At 42.6% G+C, this 20,200-nt stretch overlaps 1 protein-coding gene across 2 annotated transcripts in view; it reads left to right on the top strand.

Annotated features, from left to right (window-relative positions):
* The window catches only part of MTMR2 (myotubularin related protein 2), a 61,007-nt gene that overhangs the window by 11,571 nt on the left and 29,236 nt on the right, over positions 1-20,200 (top strand). For both annotated transcript variants that reach the window (XM_065678724.1, XM_065678725.1), the window contains one exon: positions 8,747-8,852. In XM_065678724.1, coding sequence (XP_065534796.1) covers positions 8,747-8,852 — 106 coding nt within the window. The remainder of the gene's footprint in view (positions 1-8,746; positions 8,853-20,200) is intronic.

The raw sequence follows: 20,200 nt of genomic DNA on the forward strand, positions 1-20,200 counted from the left end.
AGGTGATAGAACTTCTCAGCTCTTTTTTTTTTAACCTCTTATTCTTGAGAGTTTGTGTATGGAATCTTCTTCACTTCTCATTCAGTCCTGGCCTCTGCAGCATCCTGTATTTGAAAACAAAGTCTCTATCTCCTTCTGAACAACACCAAATGTTCCCTAAAAGCATCCATAATGTGTAGAGAGGCACAGAGACGAGCAGGGGGAGCACTGTTCTATCAACACAGTGTTGACAATAAGCAGGGTTGCGTTTGGAACCCCTCTTCACCTTAGAACCCATGCTAAGGGTCTGTCCTGTTTTCTTCCTTGTAGCTGAGCACCATCTCATACCAGCCTTGGAGCTTGTCAGAAGCCAACCTCCCCTTTTGTTCTTGTGAATACAGATTAATTTCATAGTTCTCTTCCATGTGCCAATGAGAGGGTATCGGTTCAGGCCTCTGATAGCTTCTGTTCTTCCTGTTATTTACCTTCTGGACTGAAAGCATGATAGCATGGGCTGCTCGCTGTTATAAATTACATGCTGCATGTTGGTTTGTCTTTGGGTGTTGGCCTTCTATTCTCGGAATCTTGCAAATGTTTGAAACAATCGGGCTATTGTTTAGCAAGTGCTTTACACACACTGTAGGCCTTTTGTGGATTTCTGCTGGAAAAAAAAGAATAGAAGAATGACTAATGGAGCACGAACGGTGCTTGTGACACTGTAGTCCATTGTGCAACTATTGAGAGCAAAATTTGCATTCCTAGAAAAGCTTGTTCACGGTCAAAATATAGGACATTCTCTTTATGGCTCATGGGAAAACATGTACTATATATTCAGCTCAGGATGCTGCTTAGAAGGATCAACTTTTAAAAAATGACATTTTCCTCTCTTGGAACATTGAAGTCGGATTGAGACCCAGCTTTGCTTGGCAACAGAAGTGAATCTTTCTCATTCAGGCAAGTAGCATGGGGGGCTATTTTAGGTCTGTCACACACAGGCACAATGATTTGTTTGCTGAAATGGCTTCTTTTTAAGATACTGTTAAGCTCTGACATTGCTGGCCCTTTTGAATGGAGAGGGTGCATTATTATATTACTGTCTGCCTTCACTGAATGCCACAGGAAGCCCTGGCAATTGGTGCTTTTCTGTCTTTCAGAAACATTCTGCTTTATGGCTTTGGCTTTCTCCCCCTTTGAAGTTGTTACAGGTTGCTCAGACGTTAAAGTGGGATCTCCAAATGTTTAGAAAAACAGTGAGTTCCATGCACTTCTGGAGTATAGCAACTGTCTGTCCTATGTGTCCTATGTGCCCTATGTCCCATGGCAGGGGGGTTGGAACTAGATGATCGTAAAGTCGTTTCCAGCCCTAACTGTTCTATGTATGCCTAAAAAGAGGGTAGTGGGTGTTCAGAAGGGGGAGAAAGCAGCTCATCTATGCTAGGAGTAGCTTCCTTTGGTACTTGTTGCCTAAGTAGCATAGTCTGTTTCGATTTTCTGTTTCACTGTGAGGAACTAAGATCGAGTCACTGCTTGCTGGAGGTACTACTGCTTTGTCCACTTAAGCTCTTTTGGGGGAGGGGTTGCCTGATTACAGACATGCGCAGTGCTGAGCGCTGTGGGATTCCTGTCCTGGGACAGATGGTGTTAAGATGCCAGAACTTAATTTACAGCAGCAGAGCCTGTTCTGGCCCCATCCATGTGGAGCAGAAGCCAGCGCTTAGTGCCCAGCTCCTGCTGCAAGGCTCTGATTTGGTCAGATGGCAGCGTGCTTTCAAGTGCTTGCCTGAAGAGGGTAAAATGAGGGACTTCTGAGGACCCTTAGGTGTATGTATACATAGATAAGGACCGTGGGGACCACTTACCCTTAGCAAAGATCCACAGAGAGCTGCTGTAAATGGGAGAGCCTTATGTGGGCAGCAGCTGGATTTCCCAGGCCAGTTTAGCCAGTACTAGCTAGGACAAAGTCATATTCATGGGGAACAAGCACTGGTTTGTCTCCCTCTGCTTTGATGTGATCCAGAAGATTTTGTAGTATTTCTTTTTCCTTCTCTGGAAGCAACAGGAGCATTGAAAGTGTTGGGTTGGGAAAGCTGTCAGCTTGAGTTTGGGAAGCGAGTGGGCAATGCTTAGTACCTCAGTGTCATTGTACTTTTAAGAGACATGCCCAAGTGCTGCAGGTGCTCCTTCCCATTCATGGCCCTGCTGTAAGTCTGAACCAATTGGATCCTGCTCTCTTGGCATCTGAAGCTTCCAAATTAAATTGTATTTGCCACAAGTCATCATTAATTTGCAGTTTTCACCTTGATTAAGTTTTAGGAATGTGCATAATGAGAAACTTTTCAGAAAAACAGGAAGAGAGGAAATGGAAATTTGCCCTCTGCAGTGTTTTTCTCATTTATGACCTCTGTGTCTGAAACTGTATCACTCAGTGGTGCATTTTATCCCCTGTTGTCCATGTCAGTTCAGTGCCTATTGAAACAAAACATTCAGTTTGATACAGAGGAGATGGTGTGAACAGCTCATGCCAATTAGCATCTGGGTAATTGGCTCACCTTTGCAAGCAGTGAAGCAGCTACTTGTTCTGGCAGGGAAGGAATACTCATAGAGAAGGTGCTGGAGAGGTGACTTTATCATCAGTGACTGCATTTTGGTTGTGTTATTTATAGGAGTGAGCCAGGTTAGTATTTTAAGACATTATTACCAAAAAAATAGGTGTCCTCAAGCCCTATGGATATGCTGTAAATGAAAACGGCACATTTTCCAGAAGAGTGCGGCCCTCCTGTCCCATCAGTTCTTCAGATTCCTGGCTGTTGAAGTCATATGCAGGTTCCCACTTACAGCTTTAGGAGGGGAAGTCATTTTTGTTTGTTTTGTTGGGTATTTTTTTCAGCCAGTATCATCTTCTGAAGCAAGCGGAGATTTCTTCCTTACTTTTCGCAGTCTGAACAAGTGTCTCCATAGGTTGCCACATACAGAATCACAGAATGGTTTGGGTTGGAAGGGACCTCAAAGTTCATCCAGTTTCAACCCCTCTGCCATGTGCAAGGACACCTCACACTAGACCAGATTTCTCCAAGCCCTGTCCAGCCTGGCCTTGAACACTGCCAGGGATTGGGCAGCCACAGCTTCTCTGGGCACCCTGTGCCAGTGCCTCACCACTGTCATCGAACTCAATCCCTTTTTGCATAGGATTGTTTCTTATCTTTGGGAAGGTGTATATGTTCTCTCTGAGCAGAAATGTAGTAGAAGGGATAATACGTGTGTTATATTTTTGATGTTCCTGCTGAACAAAAAGATGCAAATCTCTAAGAAAAATTGCTTGCTAGGAAATAACCATTCTCAGCAGTGACAAGCTGGGATGAGCCAGATCAGCCCTCATACTAACGGCATGACGTTTGTCTCAAATTTTGCCAGAAGTTGTGAAATTTTATGTGATACATGAAATTGGTTGTCATTGCTTTCTTCTAGAGTCACATGGCCTAAGGGAAGAGGTTGTATAGCATGGTCATCCTTAGGCCTGATATTACAGAAAGTTCTTCATAGAGATCTCCTAGGAGTTTTTCTTTCTTACGGAGGGTGGGCACAGGGAAGTAAAATATCCTGGGTTTGAAGTACAAAGAATGTCGTATTAAATTCCCTACAATAGGGGTAAGGAGACAGGGAGGAGAACTCAGTCCTGCATAATTGGTGCATTTGTCTGCATCAAGTTAAAGCTGGGGGGTTTCACAGTTTGGCTCTGGCACTTCTCTTGCATCTTCGTGCTTATCATCTACCTGACCCGAGTTCAGTGTGTTATGCTCAGACCCTCATGAGATCAAATCACCCTCTTTAGAAGCTGTACTTGTGCTTTCTCCTTCCAGGAAAGCAATAACTTCATAGTCAAACTTTCTGTAACAGTTGGCAAAACAAATGGCAACTACAAATTTTTACTTCTTTTCCTTTACTTTCTTACACATCATATTTTTTATATTGCAGGGGTCTGATGGTAGAGATGACAGGCACATGGCATTTAATGATACTTTTTAAATGTGTTAAGGCTTTATCGCTGCTTTCCCCCAAAATATTTCCTCTGAACCTTCATAGCTTAACAGGATAAGTTTGCATGTCTCAGACTTTTGTTTGCAGCTTCTTTACACCTTTGCTGACAGTTTAAGCTAAACATGCTGGCATACTTTCAATTCTGCTACTGACACAGTAGTACCTTTCAGTTGCCTGAACAAGAATCACCAGAGGGCATCTGTCTGAGTCTACCTTATGTTGGAAAACCATCTGGCATGTTGTGGGATAGTCCTAATAATAACAATGATCTCTTTATCAGGAGTTGAGTCATGGTGCTTGGTTTCCATTCTAATTCTCTTCCTAGTTGCATATATGTATTCCATATAGCCAAGGGGTTAATACTGCGTGCAGGTATTGTACAAGACCATTGTGCTGACAGCTCTCATTTGGACTCATTTATCATTCAAAATCTGGCCATAAGAAATGCATTTAAATAATAAAAATAATTACTAAGATGAAAGACATAGATCAGTGTTAATTGCATCCTAAACCTGTTTCCTGCTTCTGCCTGGGGAGGGAAGATGGGAGGAGAGGAGAAGATGGGGATGGCGGTCACAGGAGTAAGGTACATTCCCCAAAGGTGCTTTTAAACTGTTAGAGGGTCTCTTTTTGCACTTGACACAGACATCCATCAGCAGTGATGATGTGGAGCTGCCTGGACCTGAAACATGGAAAGAGAAATGCTTCTGGATCTCCTTGGTCTTCACTAGTTCCTCACAGGAACATCTGCACTCAGTTTCTTTCCTGTAGGGAGAGCCCAGAGTATTTTGTGAACCTGAGTGTATGTTATTTCCTAGAACCTCAGTGAGGTTCAGAGATGACGTTGTTAATTTGTATGTTTATTAAGTTGTATTGAACCAGACCTGCTAGCAGTGATTGGTGCAGCTCTAGTGATTTTTAACCCTTGCTGAAATCTGGCTGAACTTACCTCAGGTGTTTGCCAAGTGCCCAAACCCAGCCGCTACATCTGGCCATGGTGCCCTTGCCATGCCTCAGGGTTGCTCTGTGTTGCCTTATGGTGAACCACAGCTGTTGGGAGTGTGTCCCTGTGAGAACAGAGCATCCTTGGTGAGGTCCTCAGCCTTTTAGACCGATACTAGAAGTACCCCAGTCATGCTGCCGAAAATATTGTATATGACAGCTTTAACTTTACATTGGGAAAAGCTGTGATAATGTGCAGAAGCTGTGACAGAAGCAGGAATAAATGATTTTATGAAGATGATGCAGGAGGGCTGGTGGTGAAGTGTGAAGGCAGCTCTGGTCTCATCACTCAGAGTTGTGTGTCAGGCCCAGGGTGCTCTCCTGCACGTGAAGCTGCTTGGTTTGGGGATCTTTCCTTTTGCATTGGTAGCAGAGGAGAGAGATTGACTAAACCAATGAAGCTAATGAACTTCTCATGTGCAAGCAGGGATATCAGGTTAATTAGTTTGCTAAGCAGCAGAGCTGGAGCTATGCAACTGCCTGACAACGATAAGAGAAGGGAGCCGCAAGCCAGCACCCTTTCGCTTGTCTGCTCCTTCATTCCATCTCAGCTCCCTATAAATGATGGATGAGGAGAACAGAGGCAGCGAGCCAGACATGTGCAACCTATGCACACTGTGCAGAGCTGCATAATCCAAACGGTATTGTTCCCTGTATGTGCAGGCGGCACTTCCCAGAAGCTCGCACTGCTGTTGCTGGAGGGAGCCTCACCAGTGCTTTCTGCCAGAGCTGGTGCGGGGAGCTTTTGAAAATCCACCTCTCAAATGCAAATGCTTTCCTTCATTAAAACCCACTTGAAGCCAAGTGTGATCAACAAACACAAAACACTGTCACAGCTCGGACATGCTGCAGATTATGGTTCTCCTCTTTTTTTATTTCCCTTGCATAAAGCAGTTTGCCCCTTTGCCTGCCGAAGTGAAATTAATTACCAATTTCATAAAAAATCTTTGGTCTGCAGTGATTAGATAATCACTGCTTGTGTGTTAGATAGGCACTGGCAGTGTACAGGGGCAGATGAGTTGTGTAAGCAGAAAAACTGGTGAGATTTTTTATCCTTTTGTTAGCATTTTCCCTCCCTGGAAGCCGTTAAGAGCAGGTTCGACAGGCAGGTCTCCGGAGTTGTTTGGGTGTAGTGTGTCCTAACCTGGGGCTAGGGAGACTAGCATGCTCCATTAAACCTTTCGCACCTTTCCAGTTCCCTTTTCTGTGACTACAGGATGTGACATACTTGATGCAAATGCTTCTACTAATAGGTTGCTGTGCTCAGTGATGTAGGGATGGTCATTGGGTGAGTAAGCTGTCCTGCATGGTGCACAGGGACCAGGTTAGCTGCTGGTGTGCCCCTTGTGTAGTTATTTGCATCTGTGGTAAATGGCTTATAAACTCTGTGGAGTTACTGACCTGTAAAATGCATTTAAATGCACAAAACTCTGGGCTCTGTAAAGGGAGGGAGCTGGAAGGCATCCTGGCTTCTGGAGGCTTAGTCTGAGCCTCTGGCTCCCCCGACTGGAGCTGTCACTGGAGAAGGCTTGGTGGCGACCCGGGGGCAGGAGTCAGAGTTGTCACCCAGTGACAAAGGCATCTACACTATCTGCTTGCTCTTCATTGAAAGCTTTAAGTGCCATCTCCTTCTGGGTTGCTGTACTGTAAACTGGTGCTGCTTGATGGAATGATTTAATTAAGTGTGATTCTTCTTTTTTTTACATGGTTTTAAAAATCAAATTCGTTAAACACTCGTAAACATGAGGGTGGAGGCTTGGAAGATGAAGGCTGGCCATACAGAAACCAGGCTGAAAGGAGTTTCAAGGGAACACATCCAGGGGTCTGAGCTCGTTTAAGTAATGTAAAAATGTGGTTTAGTGCTAAGCCCAATTTAGCGTGCCTGCAGACTGCTGTGCACTGAAGTGCTCTCAGCCTTCCTCATCATCTCCAGATACAGATTCCTTCCCTCTCCCTGTGCTGCATCTGATGATTTATACAGCCATGTAATGAATCCAATCAGCCCTGCTAGCCAACAGAAGCCTCTCTTCATGTTTATTAATAGTTTACTGCCCCAGCAGATCAGCGAATTGAACCCTGCATCCTGTGATGCTCGTCCAATGCAGCGGAGATGGCAGCGGTATGCAGCCCGAATTGAGAGGGGGAGGAAGAGAGGAGAACATGAGCAGCCTGTTCAGCAGCAGTGTGAACTTTATAGCAATTTTGTTATAAAGTGAAACTGTACACAAATTCAGTGTGTGTGCGAGGCCCTTTGATCCATAAGGATGGGAGGCTTTGCAGATTCAGTTCTTATTTTAGTGTAAGATTATTTTCTGCCTGGGATGAAGACCCTGGGGCTGCTGCAGGGTGAGCAGTGTTGTGTGCACCATTGCCACAGTCCATCCAAAGTTCTGTGAGTTTACCTGGCAGCATCACAAGAGCTGAGCAAGCTGGAAAGCTGAGTGGTTAGCTGTTGAACCTTATACAACAAATCCGTTCAGTGGAATTGTGCTGTTCGATTGGCACATCAGTATTATTTATTTAAAATGATGGTGTACTGTTCGCAGAGGTTCTGTTTCTAAGTTTCTACTTCGTAGGATGAAAGAGTTGCCAATACTCCTTAATCCTTGGAGAGAAAAGACTATTCCCAGCAAGAGGCCAGTTTTGCTGTACTCCTTCATGTTTTTAGCACTGCCTGTGCAATACTTTGCCAAAATCCAAAGAATAGAAATGAAAATGGAACATTTTGGCCTTTTAGTGGCTGTTTATGAGCAGCAAAACAACTTTCAGACAATTAACAGATCTCCTTTGGAGATCAGGCCTTTAGGAAGCTGTTTCTAGGTTGTCACATGTCTAAGTAAAGCAAATAGTAATGGTAATACTCCTGCTGGTATTCAGTTTTGTCCAAGGTGAGGCTTGCAAGCCTGATGGTTGATCCTTAAGAGTATCTTTACACCTAAGTGAAACCTTTCTTGGGCCTAAGAGTGTGGGAATAACTTGGTGCAGGTAGTGTTTGCTGCTGTGCTGTGGCTTCAGGCAGTGACATTGTACCATGGAGGATCTTTCCTTACAGACATCTGGGATTTTAAGAGCGTTATTATCGAATGCTAATTTTAAGCAATTATGGTTCTAGGAGAGGTCACAGCATAAAAATGCTGTAAAATAAGCTTATTTTAATTGCTTACAGCTACACTAGGAAAACTGTACAGAAAAAGAAAATCACTGTTTTGCTTTGCTATTTAGCAAATTGCCAAAGCAATCACCAGAGAGGTGTGCTTGGAGAGCCTTTTTAATTCTCCTAAGGACTGCACTTACACCTGAAAGAGGAAAGTTGTGTGTGATGGAAGGAGTTTTTATCCTGAATTTCTTCCATTGCTGTGAAGCTGTGGTTGGAGTTGTGCTGGCGTGCGTTCAGGAGTCTGTCTGTTTGCATCCCCCAGCAGCGCACTAATATCTCCCATCTGAAAGCCTGAAATGGAGGCTCTTAGTTTCTGTGATTTAGGATTTGATCAAGCTTGAGATCGTGATAATGTTGTCTCAGTCTGAGCTGAGATTTGTTAGTGAATTGTGTACGCTTTGGTAATCCATGGCAGTGGTGAATAAAACAGGTTCTTTTTAACCACTGCTGAGGGCTGAATGACTTGAGACTGGAAAGGGTGGATATAGTGGAAAATGGCTGATGTGACTGTGAGTGGCAGTTCTTGATGGCTTTTGAGCATTCTCTGATACACTGTGGTGTTTCTCTTTATAGCGCCTCCACTTCTCAATCGGACCATTCTACTCACACCAAATCTGCTTCTGCGCTATCGTCCGACTCGATCTCCACCTCAGCAGACAACTTCTCTCCAGATTTAAGGGTATGTATGCCTTGTCTCAAAAAATCAAAATACATATCTGTCGTGGCCTGCTTGAGAGGGCATTTCTTACTTCTCGCATTTTGGATATGGTGAAACGATGTCAGCTTTCAGGTTAATGCCAAATTTTATGTAGCTGAAACATGAAAGGACCCAAAGTCAAACAGGTGGAATTGAAGTTTAATTTTACTGTATTATTTGCATCTTTATAAAGTTGTTTAATCTTCAAAAACTGACTCTGCAACCCACACTTGGAGATGAGTTTTCAAAGGAACTGTTTTCTTTTAAGTGCTTTAAGTAAGTGAAACCCTCCACCTGCCAGTTATATATCCTTTTCTGTTGTGTGTATAGAAGAGATGTTCTCTCTTGAAAACTCCCGCTTGTTTGTAAACACTGAGTCCTTGGAAGTAGCTTCTTTCAGAGAAAGATTGCTATCTCCAAGCGGATAAAAATAATCTTCTGTCACAATAAAGTGCTCTGACATAAAAAGGTCCAAACAAGGCTCTTTTAAGACTGTTATTTGATTAGTTAATTATAAATTCAAAGTTCTGTTTCAGTGTCACAGGAATTTTGGAGCTTTCTGTACGTTCCTCTTATGAAACCAAGGAGGTTACTGATATACCTTTGCTTGTAAAAAAACATCCCTGAGTATAAACCTGTTGGTGTTGGTATATTCTAGTAACAGCTTTCAGCATTTGTCAGCTGTGGTAGAGCATCTTTGTGAAATCTGAAGACAGTAAAATTACATGCAATCCTCTGAAAACCTCTAAATGCAAAACTAATCCCTTTGACAGCCATGATAATTATTTTGTCCTGTGAGTGTTGTGTCTATAGTCCATAATTAATACCAGGAAGTCCACCTGTTCGTAAGTGGCAAGAATATAAGTGTTTCTTTCTAAAGGAGCTTATTATCAAAATATTAAGCTAAGATTTGTAAATCAGTCAGTAGTTTATGTGTTATCTAATGATGGTTTACACCTTTTTCTATGGATACAAAAAGTAATCTTCAGAACATGGCTGCGTAAAGAAGTTTGTAATATGTCTGAAGCTGGGGTGTTCAGTTACTACAGCATACAGAAAACGTGAGTTTTAGATTAAGGTTAAGCAATTCATTGATATGAATATACATGAGACTGCAAACACTGCTACAGCTGTAACTATATAATAATAATTTTTAAAAATTACACAAGCAATTTCCTATTTTAATTTTTTAACTGAAGTTTGCATAAGTGGGTTTCCTTTTCCGTTTTTTATGCACAGTTCATAGAATAATAAAATCATGGAATGGTTTGGGTTGGAAAGAACCTGAAGCTCATCCAGTTCCAACCCCTGCCATGGGCAGGGACACCTTCCACTAGAGCAGGTTGCTCCAAGCCCCGTCCAACGTGGCCTTGAACACTGCCAGGGATGGGGCAGCCACAGCTTCTCTGGGCACCCTGTGCCAGTGCCTCAGCACCCTCACAGTAAAGAATTTCTTCCTAATGTCTAATCTCAATATTCCCTCTTTCATTTTAAAGCCATTCCCCCTTGTCCTGTCATTACATGCTTTTGTAAAACTCAACTGCCTTTTCATGGTTTTTATGACACGTAGGGATTACCTTTAGAAGTAGAGAATGAAACAACATTTATTTTCTGGAATCAAGGTTGTCTTTCCTCCCTGGTGGTTAAGTTGGTTCAACTTGTTTTCCTTATAACCCTCATTGTGTCTTGTTAGTCTTTCCCCGCTTTTGCCACCTTATCTATATGAATTGTAAGCTGTCTGGGCAGGGATTTCAGCTCTCCTGGACTTGTCTGGTTCCCTGTCCAACAGGTCTCTGCCCATAAGCAGTCAAAAGCAATGTCTACAGAGGAATGTTCTCTTAGCTGCGTGATAGATTATCCAGGCAGGAGATGCATATACATTGTTTACTGGAGGCCATTAGAAGCCCATACTTCCTTGCTGTGTCGCAGTTCCTGTAATTTGCAAAGTGATTTCTTCTCAGCCTGCCCTCTTATTTATTTATTATTTATCTATTTCTAAGCAAATTAAAGTTCTGCCATGGTTGGAACATGTGTTGCTCCCCTTTAGTGTTTAAGGAGAGATTGTGAAGCAGAGAGTTACTTATTTAGTATAAAGACACTGCAGGCCAAGCGTGAGCGTGTGCCTCTGCTGGCAAAATGCTGCTTGCTGTTAACCTCCATCAGCTTTGTGGGGCCTGAATTCATCTTAAGCCTGACAGGCTTCACCTAAAGCGTGCTCTTGCAGAGGTGCTGCAAGTGGCTGCAATGCAGTTGTGTGTAGGCATAAAGCTGGTTCTTGCCTTTACACTTGGGCGATTGCTTGGCAATGGTAAGCAGACCTAGAGAAAAAGCATTCCCTTAGTCCTGCTTGTAGGATGTAGCAAGGAAGGGGCAGTTTATACTAGCACTACTAATAGTCAACTACTAGGCTGACTATCTTTCCTAGAGGAACTGGTGCATTAATTATTTCTCTTTCTGTTCCTAAGAGTGTTTGATTCTGGAGATCAGGCCTGGGAGGTGGGATGGAGATCTGTCTTCTGCCTGTGGACAGCCTCTGGTGTTGGTATTGCCAGTGCAACTGCAGTCCCACAACCTGTCCTCAAACCAGTCTCTCTCAGTGCGTTACTGTTTGTTCCCTGGGCTAGCTCTTGGAGCCTAGTGCTAGCTCCTAAATGATCTATTACACATGGTGATCAACTAACTGATTTCTTTCGGGTCTGGAGTCAAGGAGAACAGACATCCTCTCTCTGTGGCGGTTCTGCAAGTTGGATTTTAATAAAGTCAGTTCTTTAAGGGATTTTTCAGGGTCCTGATTGTTCTTCCTATTTTCTCTGATCTTTCTGAGATGTGGCCCTGCCTTTGATACTGCAGATGAGGTCACACCATTAATGGATACAGTGGCATGAGCATGGTCTCTTAGCCTTGTCCCTATTTGCTTCAGCATTTTGTGCAGCTTTGACTGGCACAAGAAAGCATTAACTCCCAAGTCTTCACAAGTACTGAGATTTGAGCTTAGCACATTATTACCTCTGAGGATAAAAGGAAGTCCCACATCATTCCTGGAAAAGTGTAAGCCCTGAAGTGGGAACTAATGCATTTTGTGGTAACTCAGTGGTATGGGGTACAAGAGCCTGGGCTACATGGTGTTCTCACGGGAAGGTGTTGCATCAGTTAGCTTAAAGAGGCTGAAAATAAGCTTTTCAAGATTTTGACGTGGATCTGCCAATTATGGGATTATGCTCTTGATGTGTATTTAATTTTTCCCTGCTAGAATGAATTGCTACACGGATCCATCACCACTCCTACCTCTGCTTGGTCTCTGTTTCTATGTGTGCATTGCCTCAAATTTAGGCATTAAATGTCGGTGACGATGGAAAACCACTCTGTGATAGCTACAATTAGCACTCTCTTTTCTGTGGGGAATTTTTAGAAGAATAGTAGGTGTCCATCGGGAGGAGGCAACCAGGGGAAGGACCCACATCATTTCTTGCAGTCTGTGCCTGCAGTTTTCTTTCGGACTGCAATTAACACTTTGTGTGTGTGTGCACATGAGTGTAATGAGGTAAATGAGACAACTGCTGGGGATTCCTACCGAATGCATGTGCAGTATTTTTCCTAAATGTTTCTCCAAAGTGTTTAATAATAACCTTTATGAAGGGCTTTTTTTTTTAATGTATATCAAGCGTTTCAATATCTGGAACTAAGGTTCAATTGCCTGTCCACATAGAATTTTCACTTCATAAACTAAATAACTTTTGCTGCTTCAGTTAGCTTCATGGGGGGGAAAAAAGAAGAAAAAAGCCTCAAACCCCAACAGAAAAACAACAAAGCACTATTAGGTTCTCCCTTCAACCCCCTTCCTGATCTCAAATCTGAAACTGTTTAGAATTGATTTAGAGAATGCACTTTTTGAGGCAATTTTTAGCAAATACACTGCCATATGTTTTATCATAAGTTAGAGATCAGGCCAGAACAGAATTGAATAGAAATAATTGGAAGTGAAAATGGGCTGGAAATTCATAGATACTTTGTAATTTGGGATGAGATTTTGAAACCACCTTAGAGGCAACATTGCCAAAGGGGTTGAGGTGCATAAATATCTCTTACATATCTGGGAACTTGGTGGTTGTTAAAGTACAATGAAGTTCTTACTCCTAAGTCCTGTAGATGCTATTTTCTCCTGTGCCTACGGGCAGATATGTCTGTGCGTTTTATAGTACTTCTCTTAAGGCTACTTGCTAGTGTTCGGGCTTTTATCAGTTGGGACTTTTCATTTTGAGTCACCTGTTAATTTATAGGATAATGCCTGAAGTTTGCTGTGTTCAAAGCTTTGGAGTAGCTCTCGAGAAAAGGTTGGATCCTTTCCGTCTGCAGTTAGAAGCAGTGGATGTGGCCAATGGAGCCTGCTGCCACTTCCCTTAAAAACACTGCATTTGCCCAAAAGCTTGTTAAGTTCCATTGGGTTTAGTTTTGGACTGTATACAGCGAAAGCCTGAACCAGAGGATGGAAATTCATATCCTGGCTTTCTTACGTTGCCTCTTGCTTCTAGTCCATTCAGTGGATGGAGGAAACCAGTACAGCAAACCCATACGTCACTTGCTTACTTGTGCAGCCTTCAGAAAAGTGGTTTACATCTTTGTTCTTGGCATTGCTGCTTGTGACCACGAAACCATTCTCTCCTTTGAGGGCAACAGTAAGAGCCACAATTCCTCATATTCCCCTGATGTCCAGCAAAATATTGTACAAGCATGTGTCCCATCCTCCGTGGTTATTTGCTCCCGCCATAATAATTTTCTCCTTTAATATATGAGGAATCAGTGGATTTGCAATGGGTTTATATGAGATCCAAGAACATTATTGTAGCATGCCCAGGACCTGAAAGTTAGAAAGGGGAAGAAGCAGTTGCTTGCGTAACCTGAATTTGGTATCCATTGTGCGTATGGTTGGAAACTGCAGACAAGCATATGTGGTTTATTTTGTAAGAGACATAACTGATGCATGACAAAAGGTATTGAAGGAGTCTTTTCCTTCCAAGACAGTTAGTGGATGCCATAGCTGTCTCCTTAGGTTTCCTGGATGAAATCTGTTTGAGCAAGTCTGCATTCAAGCTAGCCAGCCACAGCTCCTTTGTAGTAGATAGAAAGAAATAGGTTGTTTATGATCTGATTTATCTCAGCTTCACGGAGATGCCCATGCTAGGTGAGAATGTCATACTGCTGAGCTAGGGAAGTCCTTGCTGCAGGATGTTGTGAACATCCTTTGAGGGGCAGCAACTTATTTCTCAGTGGATCCCAGCTTTAGCTGTGTACCAGTAGAGGTGCAGTTTTGTCTCATTGAAAACCTACTGTGTTTCTCCTCTGACTATGAAAATTGTTCAGGGTAATTTCTCCAGATGTAGACCTCTAAAACTGAGGTAAATCCTGTCCCTCAGGTGATGTTGGGCAGGATTAACCTAAATGCCAGTCACTGACTTTGCCACCTTTGTGTTACTCTATTCTAGCTTTAGTGCAAAGTGGCTTAGACTAGTTTTATGTAGAACATGTATATTGTTAGTAGAAAAACATATTGAAGAAAGATGTGATCCCTCCTCCCCCCATCCTTTGCAGTAAATCACTAAAACTAGCCTCACTGAGCTTTTCCATTGCTATCTCCCTGCCAACGCAGGAAGTGTGTCAGGCTTTGGTTATGTGTAACACATGTTCAACAAGAGCTGGGTTCAGAGAACGGCATAACTTTTTAAACTTTAAGCACTCATTTAAGCAATGGTTTTTAGTTTTGCTTTTAAGGGGCGTTGCAGTTGGTGAATGATGCTAACTTGGAAGCATTAAATCATGGAAAAACCTCTGCCTAAGTACCTTCAGGGTAGTTGAAGACTGCTCTGCCAGTCGGCTCCATCTCTTGCTTAATGATATATGGGGTAAGTATTCCTGGTTTGGATTGGCCCTTGACTCTTTGCGTGGGACTGCCTGTAAGAAAACTCGTTCATAGCAAATGCAAAGATGTCTTCTGTGGTGTGAGCTTTCCTTCTAGTGCACTGGAGTGTGGCTGCTATTGAATTACAGACCATATTGCACAAACCACCAGATGGTGAAGATGATTGACCTGTGGTCACAAAAGGCTTGGTTAGATGTGAACTGGTGATACTGCAATAAACTTAAATAAACAGTTCACCTCTTTACTGTCACTGTGTGAAGACTTGACCATGTGTGTTTCTCTTCATCATCACTTTTTTTGCTCAGTTTTACTCTCACATGGAGGTGCACCTCATGATTTTTGGGTGTACAGGAATAGAAGCTATGCAGGCAGATGTAGTCCTTACGTGATCTGCATGTAGTATTTCTACAAGTCCCTCTGCACACAGGGATGAAAGGGGAGCCAAATAGAAGAACAGATGATGCTTTGCATTATCAAAGGTATCAAGTCAAGGGACTTAAAGAGTGGCCAATGAGAAGCGGGAAAATATTGTGAGGAAAAAGTATTTTAACTATCTCAAAACTGATTTTGGCCGTACAAGTTGCATGTGTGTGTCTGTGGGAAATGGGCTTCCTTTGGAGCATGAAGCTGTTGGTTGAACAAAGGCACAAAGGACTGCTTCTGGAGAATGAATGGTGCTCTTGTCCACAGGCATGGTCATTCCAGGGCAGCCCTATGAGTGACAGGAATTTATCCCTGCCGTTGCCATGTTTTTCTAGGACTCCAGTTTCCATGACTCAAAATGCTTTATATTTCATGAGAATTACAATCTTTTTCTTTTTAAACTGTCCTAGGAGATGGGAAATCTTGGTCCCCTCCCTGCACCTCTCCCCAGTAAGTCCTTTTCTGCACCTCCCCCTTGCAAGGAAACAAAAACACAGAATAGCCAACCTCTGGGTTGCAAAATATTGATTTCATGCAAATTAGTGGGGGAGAAGCCAGATGCAGTCAGTTTTCTGTCTCCTTTACATGGCAGTAATACTCCCTAAGTGCTCGTCTCGTTAGAAGAGAGCAAAGACAGCAAGCATTGCTAATTTTTCATATATAGAGGTACCTGGATGTTTGAATTTGAAGTAATGCACAGTGAAAGAAATATCTGGAAGCATTTATGATCGCAATCTATTAGGAATGGAAAACTAAGGAGAATAAGCAAATGGCCTTCATATGTTCCTCAAAAATATTTTCAGCTCTTCCTAATCGACTGCCGTATTTCTCCTAGTTACAAAGTGCAAGAATTCTCCTTTTGCTGACTAAAACTGGGTAAGAGGTGGATTTTTTCTCCCCTTTTTTCCCCTCCCTGTAGTTGTAGTTTTGTAGATTGAAGCACAAATCAGGCAGGAATGAACAAGCATGGTATTTAAAAGGAGCATGCAGATTTGTGTTTGCACACAGTACCTGCCAAGATTTGTTTTTCTGTAGATGTTTTTGCACGTAATGGAACATCTTCATTCCCCTCTGTCTGATTGTTTACCTGTTGTAAATAGCTGTTTGCTTGTATCTTGAATCCTTATATGTGTATCACTTACCAGGATTTTCACTTTGGAGTTAACAGATTCTGTGACTTATTTTAGTTGGTAGAATTTATAATGCAGAGTGTTGGTCAGAGTGTTTTTCTTAAGACTGAGGATATGATCTTTACTGAACCAGTTTAATGCTTTCCTTGAAAATATTCTATTTTTCTGTGTAAGTTATTTGCTAGGCAAAATTCAGGAAAACTAGAGCAAGGATAGAGTCAGGCTAATGTGCTGTCCAAAGGTCTTGAGCTGCCAGTGGCGAAGAGAGTCGTTGTCATTCCAGATGTATGTGGAACCCTTGGCACTGAAGAAGGTTCTGTATTAAAAAATGTTGGATTTGCCTGAATAGATACTGCAACCTTCTGTGCCAGGAAGCGTTGCTGTGTTGAGTCAATGATGACTTTCTGTCAGAGCCTAATGAGAGGATTGTCTTGAGTCACCAAGCCATGCAAACTTGAAGAGACAAGCCAGGCGTGGTTGAGCGAGTGGCCCTCAACAGTGTGTTCCTTTGAGCTTCTAAGCCTTGCCTTGCACTTTTGCAGCAAGGGCCCAAGAGATTCAACAGCCCAGAGAGGCTGGACGCTTGAGTCTGAGGGGAGAAGTACATAGCAGAAAAAACAAAGCAGAAAACCCCAGGGAAGCACTTCATGGTGCCTACTTCCTCCTGCACAGGAGTCCCTTTATATTACCCTGGTGACTATTGTTTCTTTTAAATATACTAATCTTCAGCTTCTTCCTGAAGATTTTTCAAGACAGTGGTAAGTAAACAAGTGATTTCTCCAGCCTTTTTGTACTTACTCAAAATATATATGATAGGTACAGATCATACTTGTGATTTTTGGTTTTAGTTGTATCAGGGCAGGATAGATAAAAGGCAGTTGCAGTGTATATTGTATGTGATTATCGTCTTCAGAGTAGTATAGTAAGTGTTCTATTGTCAGAACATTTTATTGATAACTTAAATGCCTCTTGTGTTGTTTTTCAGCCAAGGTAGGTTAGCCTTGTTTGCTGAAGGCTCTCTCAGGAGCTGCATGGGCTCGATGTGGTCTTTGGACAGTATATTTGATTCTCTGTGTACTATTCTGAAATGATCCATATGTCCACAGTGTTTTGCCTTTTCCCTTTTGAATTTCTAATATCCTAAAAGAATAAGACACAAAGCATTTCCCTGCAATTAATATCTTGCTGGTCTGAATATCTCTAACATAGTTATCCACCCATCTGGTCATAGTCCTCCCTGTGCCTCAGTCATGCAGAGATACTGCTGTTCTTTCCTGTAGTCATTCTGCTGTGGTATTCTTATTGATTCAGAAATAATGACCAGAGTCCATTTACTTACTCAATTTAGGTTTTATTGCATTTCCAGTAGGATACATAGCATATAAATCTTCTCCAAGTAAGCTTGAAATAGCGGTAAATGGCAGCTAAAAAGCTCTCTGAAGTAGCAGAGTGTTTGCAGGCTACAGGAGGCTTTGTCAAGTATGTGTGGCTACTGTTTTATGGTCCTTCTAGTTGAGTATTGAGAAGACAGAGCCATCTTAGCATCAAAATGCTAGAAAAAATGTGTCTTAAATGTTTCATTGAGAGAAGAAACCCATGGAAAATTACCCTAACAAAGCATATGAGTCTTTGGTTCTGCACATATTCATGTCAGTTCTGCAGCTTCTGTCAACTTTGGCTGGAGAGAAAACCTCATGGGTTTGTTTGTTTTTTCCTGAGGTGAATGGAAAGAGCTTCTGTATCTGTTTTGTTTCAGAGGTTTTTGCATCATCATTAGGGTAATGATAAGTCTTGATACACCTGCCACAGTGACACTGTCCTTTGTTGATTGACATTTATAGCAACAGCCATGAAAGAGGAAAGGGATGGAATGGGAGGGCAGTTCAGGGGAAGAAATAGGTGAACATGGGTCTGAGACCACAAAAAGGCATCTGAAAGGAGAAAAACATTGGTTACGTAAGTGTATATGGTTTTTTTTTTGCTCTTAATTTACAAAGGAAATAAATAAAAAAGCACAAGTATGCAAAAATAATCCTATGGCTAAGCCTTTGCAGAAAGGCTGACTTCCCTCATACAGTTCTCCAAGACAGCAGAGAGGAGCCAGCTCTGACCCAAAAGCTGTCTCTGGTAACTCAGCTAATAAGACCTATCCTACAAGCTTTGGAGTCATGCCTGTTTTAATGCAGTTCATGTAACTTTTGGATGTGGTCTAGCTCATCTCCTGCTGCCTCTCAGCACAGAGAAGGTTTGGAAAATGCAGGTCGTGACTATTCAGTTGTATTGGGATGTCCAGGAGGTTGGGCATTGGGCTGGCCACAGTAGAACACCAGAGATGGGATTCACCCAACCAGATCTCCGCTGGAGTTACTTACCCTGGTTCTCAGCCTTGGGTGGGAAGAAAGGCACTTACCGTAAGGGTGAATCTCCTGGTCTCCTGCTTTCCACTGACCGTATAGAGCACCAGGGGTGACTAGATCAGATGTAGATCTCCAGTTTTAGATGTAATGAATATTCCTGCAGTTTACTGACTACCCTGCCTGCAGAGTGGCACGAATGCTGATTCAGGAGGGCATTTAATGACATGACAGTCCTTGAGAGAAAGACATTAACAAAGGAAAAAAAAGGAGAGTTTAGCTATGCTAACTACAAGCAGAATCTTCCCAGGTAGCTCATTAAAATGAGACGTATCAGACAAATGTTTTCCTGTAGGAGATAAAGGCTTTCACATGGCTGGTGAGTTCAAACCCATATTTCACCCGTAATTTGAAAAGCTACTTATTTTTAAAATCTATTAGTTCTATGTGTACATTCCTGCACACGTACAACACACACATTCTTGTCCCCACAGCCTATATCCTGCCTGTTGCTGCTGACTAGCGCATGCTCACGAGGTAGCCATGCCAAACCTGTGAGTTCAGGGGCTGCAGATGCAAAGGGATTTTGTGTTTGTCTGTACAGACAGGTTATATGTGTTTACATCAAGGGACCAGTTAAGAGTCTGGCTTCCTGCTGTAGGAAACACAGAACAGGACTGTGTGTAGCTGGAATAAAAGCAGCTCCAAGCTTGAAGAGCTTGTTTTGTCGATAGATGGGGCAGACGTGACTGTGGGGAAAGGAATAATGCTGGAGCAAGTGTTCATGGTGTTGGGTTGGACATGTCACACCAGTGCTGTGGCTTTATGTATAACAAATCTGTTCAAAATGTGCAGAACGATTTGGAGTGTGTAGGATGTTACCAGGGAGAGGGGGGAAAACATCACAAAAGGGCTATGTTTTATTTTTTTTCTAACCCAATGATTCTTTTTGATCATTCTGATTGTGATTCAGGCCAGAAGAATCTGTGCAGACTTGGGAGAACGGTAACACAGCAAGTTGGTAACACAAAGCCAAAAAGCTTGACCTTTGTGGGTTTCTGGCCTCAAATATTCACGAGAAAGTAGAAAAGAATGAAGAGAAAATTGCTGGGAGAGACCTCAGGTGTTCTCTTTGTGCATCTGTGGTATCTGAAGGTTTGTGCGCAGACATCAGTGTCCAAGGGCAAAGTTGCTGTCCCTTGTCAGTCCCTGCTGCCCTCCCTCCCTTGCCCTGGGTTTACATCTTCGCTCATGTAGTCATACCCTGAGCCAGTCCTGGCAAAATGATCCAGTTTATGGAAAATCATCCATTAAAAAAGCCATTAAGCAAACTGAGGCATCCTGACTAAACTAGATAGGGTGGTTATTACAGCCCTTTCAGGCTGGGGAGGAGGAGGCAGTCCTGGCTCAGCCTCAGCCAGCATTGATGTGTGTTGTCATCCTGGCTGTGCAGCTCTGCTGGTAGGCAAACACCTCACAAGCAGCACAAGAGGAAAATAAATCAGTTGG

This window comes from Lathamus discolor, chromosome 4, assembly GCF_037157495.1.
Source record: "Lathamus discolor isolate bLatDis1 chromosome 4, bLatDis1.hap1, whole genome shotgun sequence".
In the NCBI taxonomy this organism is placed as follows: Eukaryota; Metazoa; Chordata; class Aves; order Psittaciformes; family Psittacidae; genus Lathamus; species Lathamus discolor.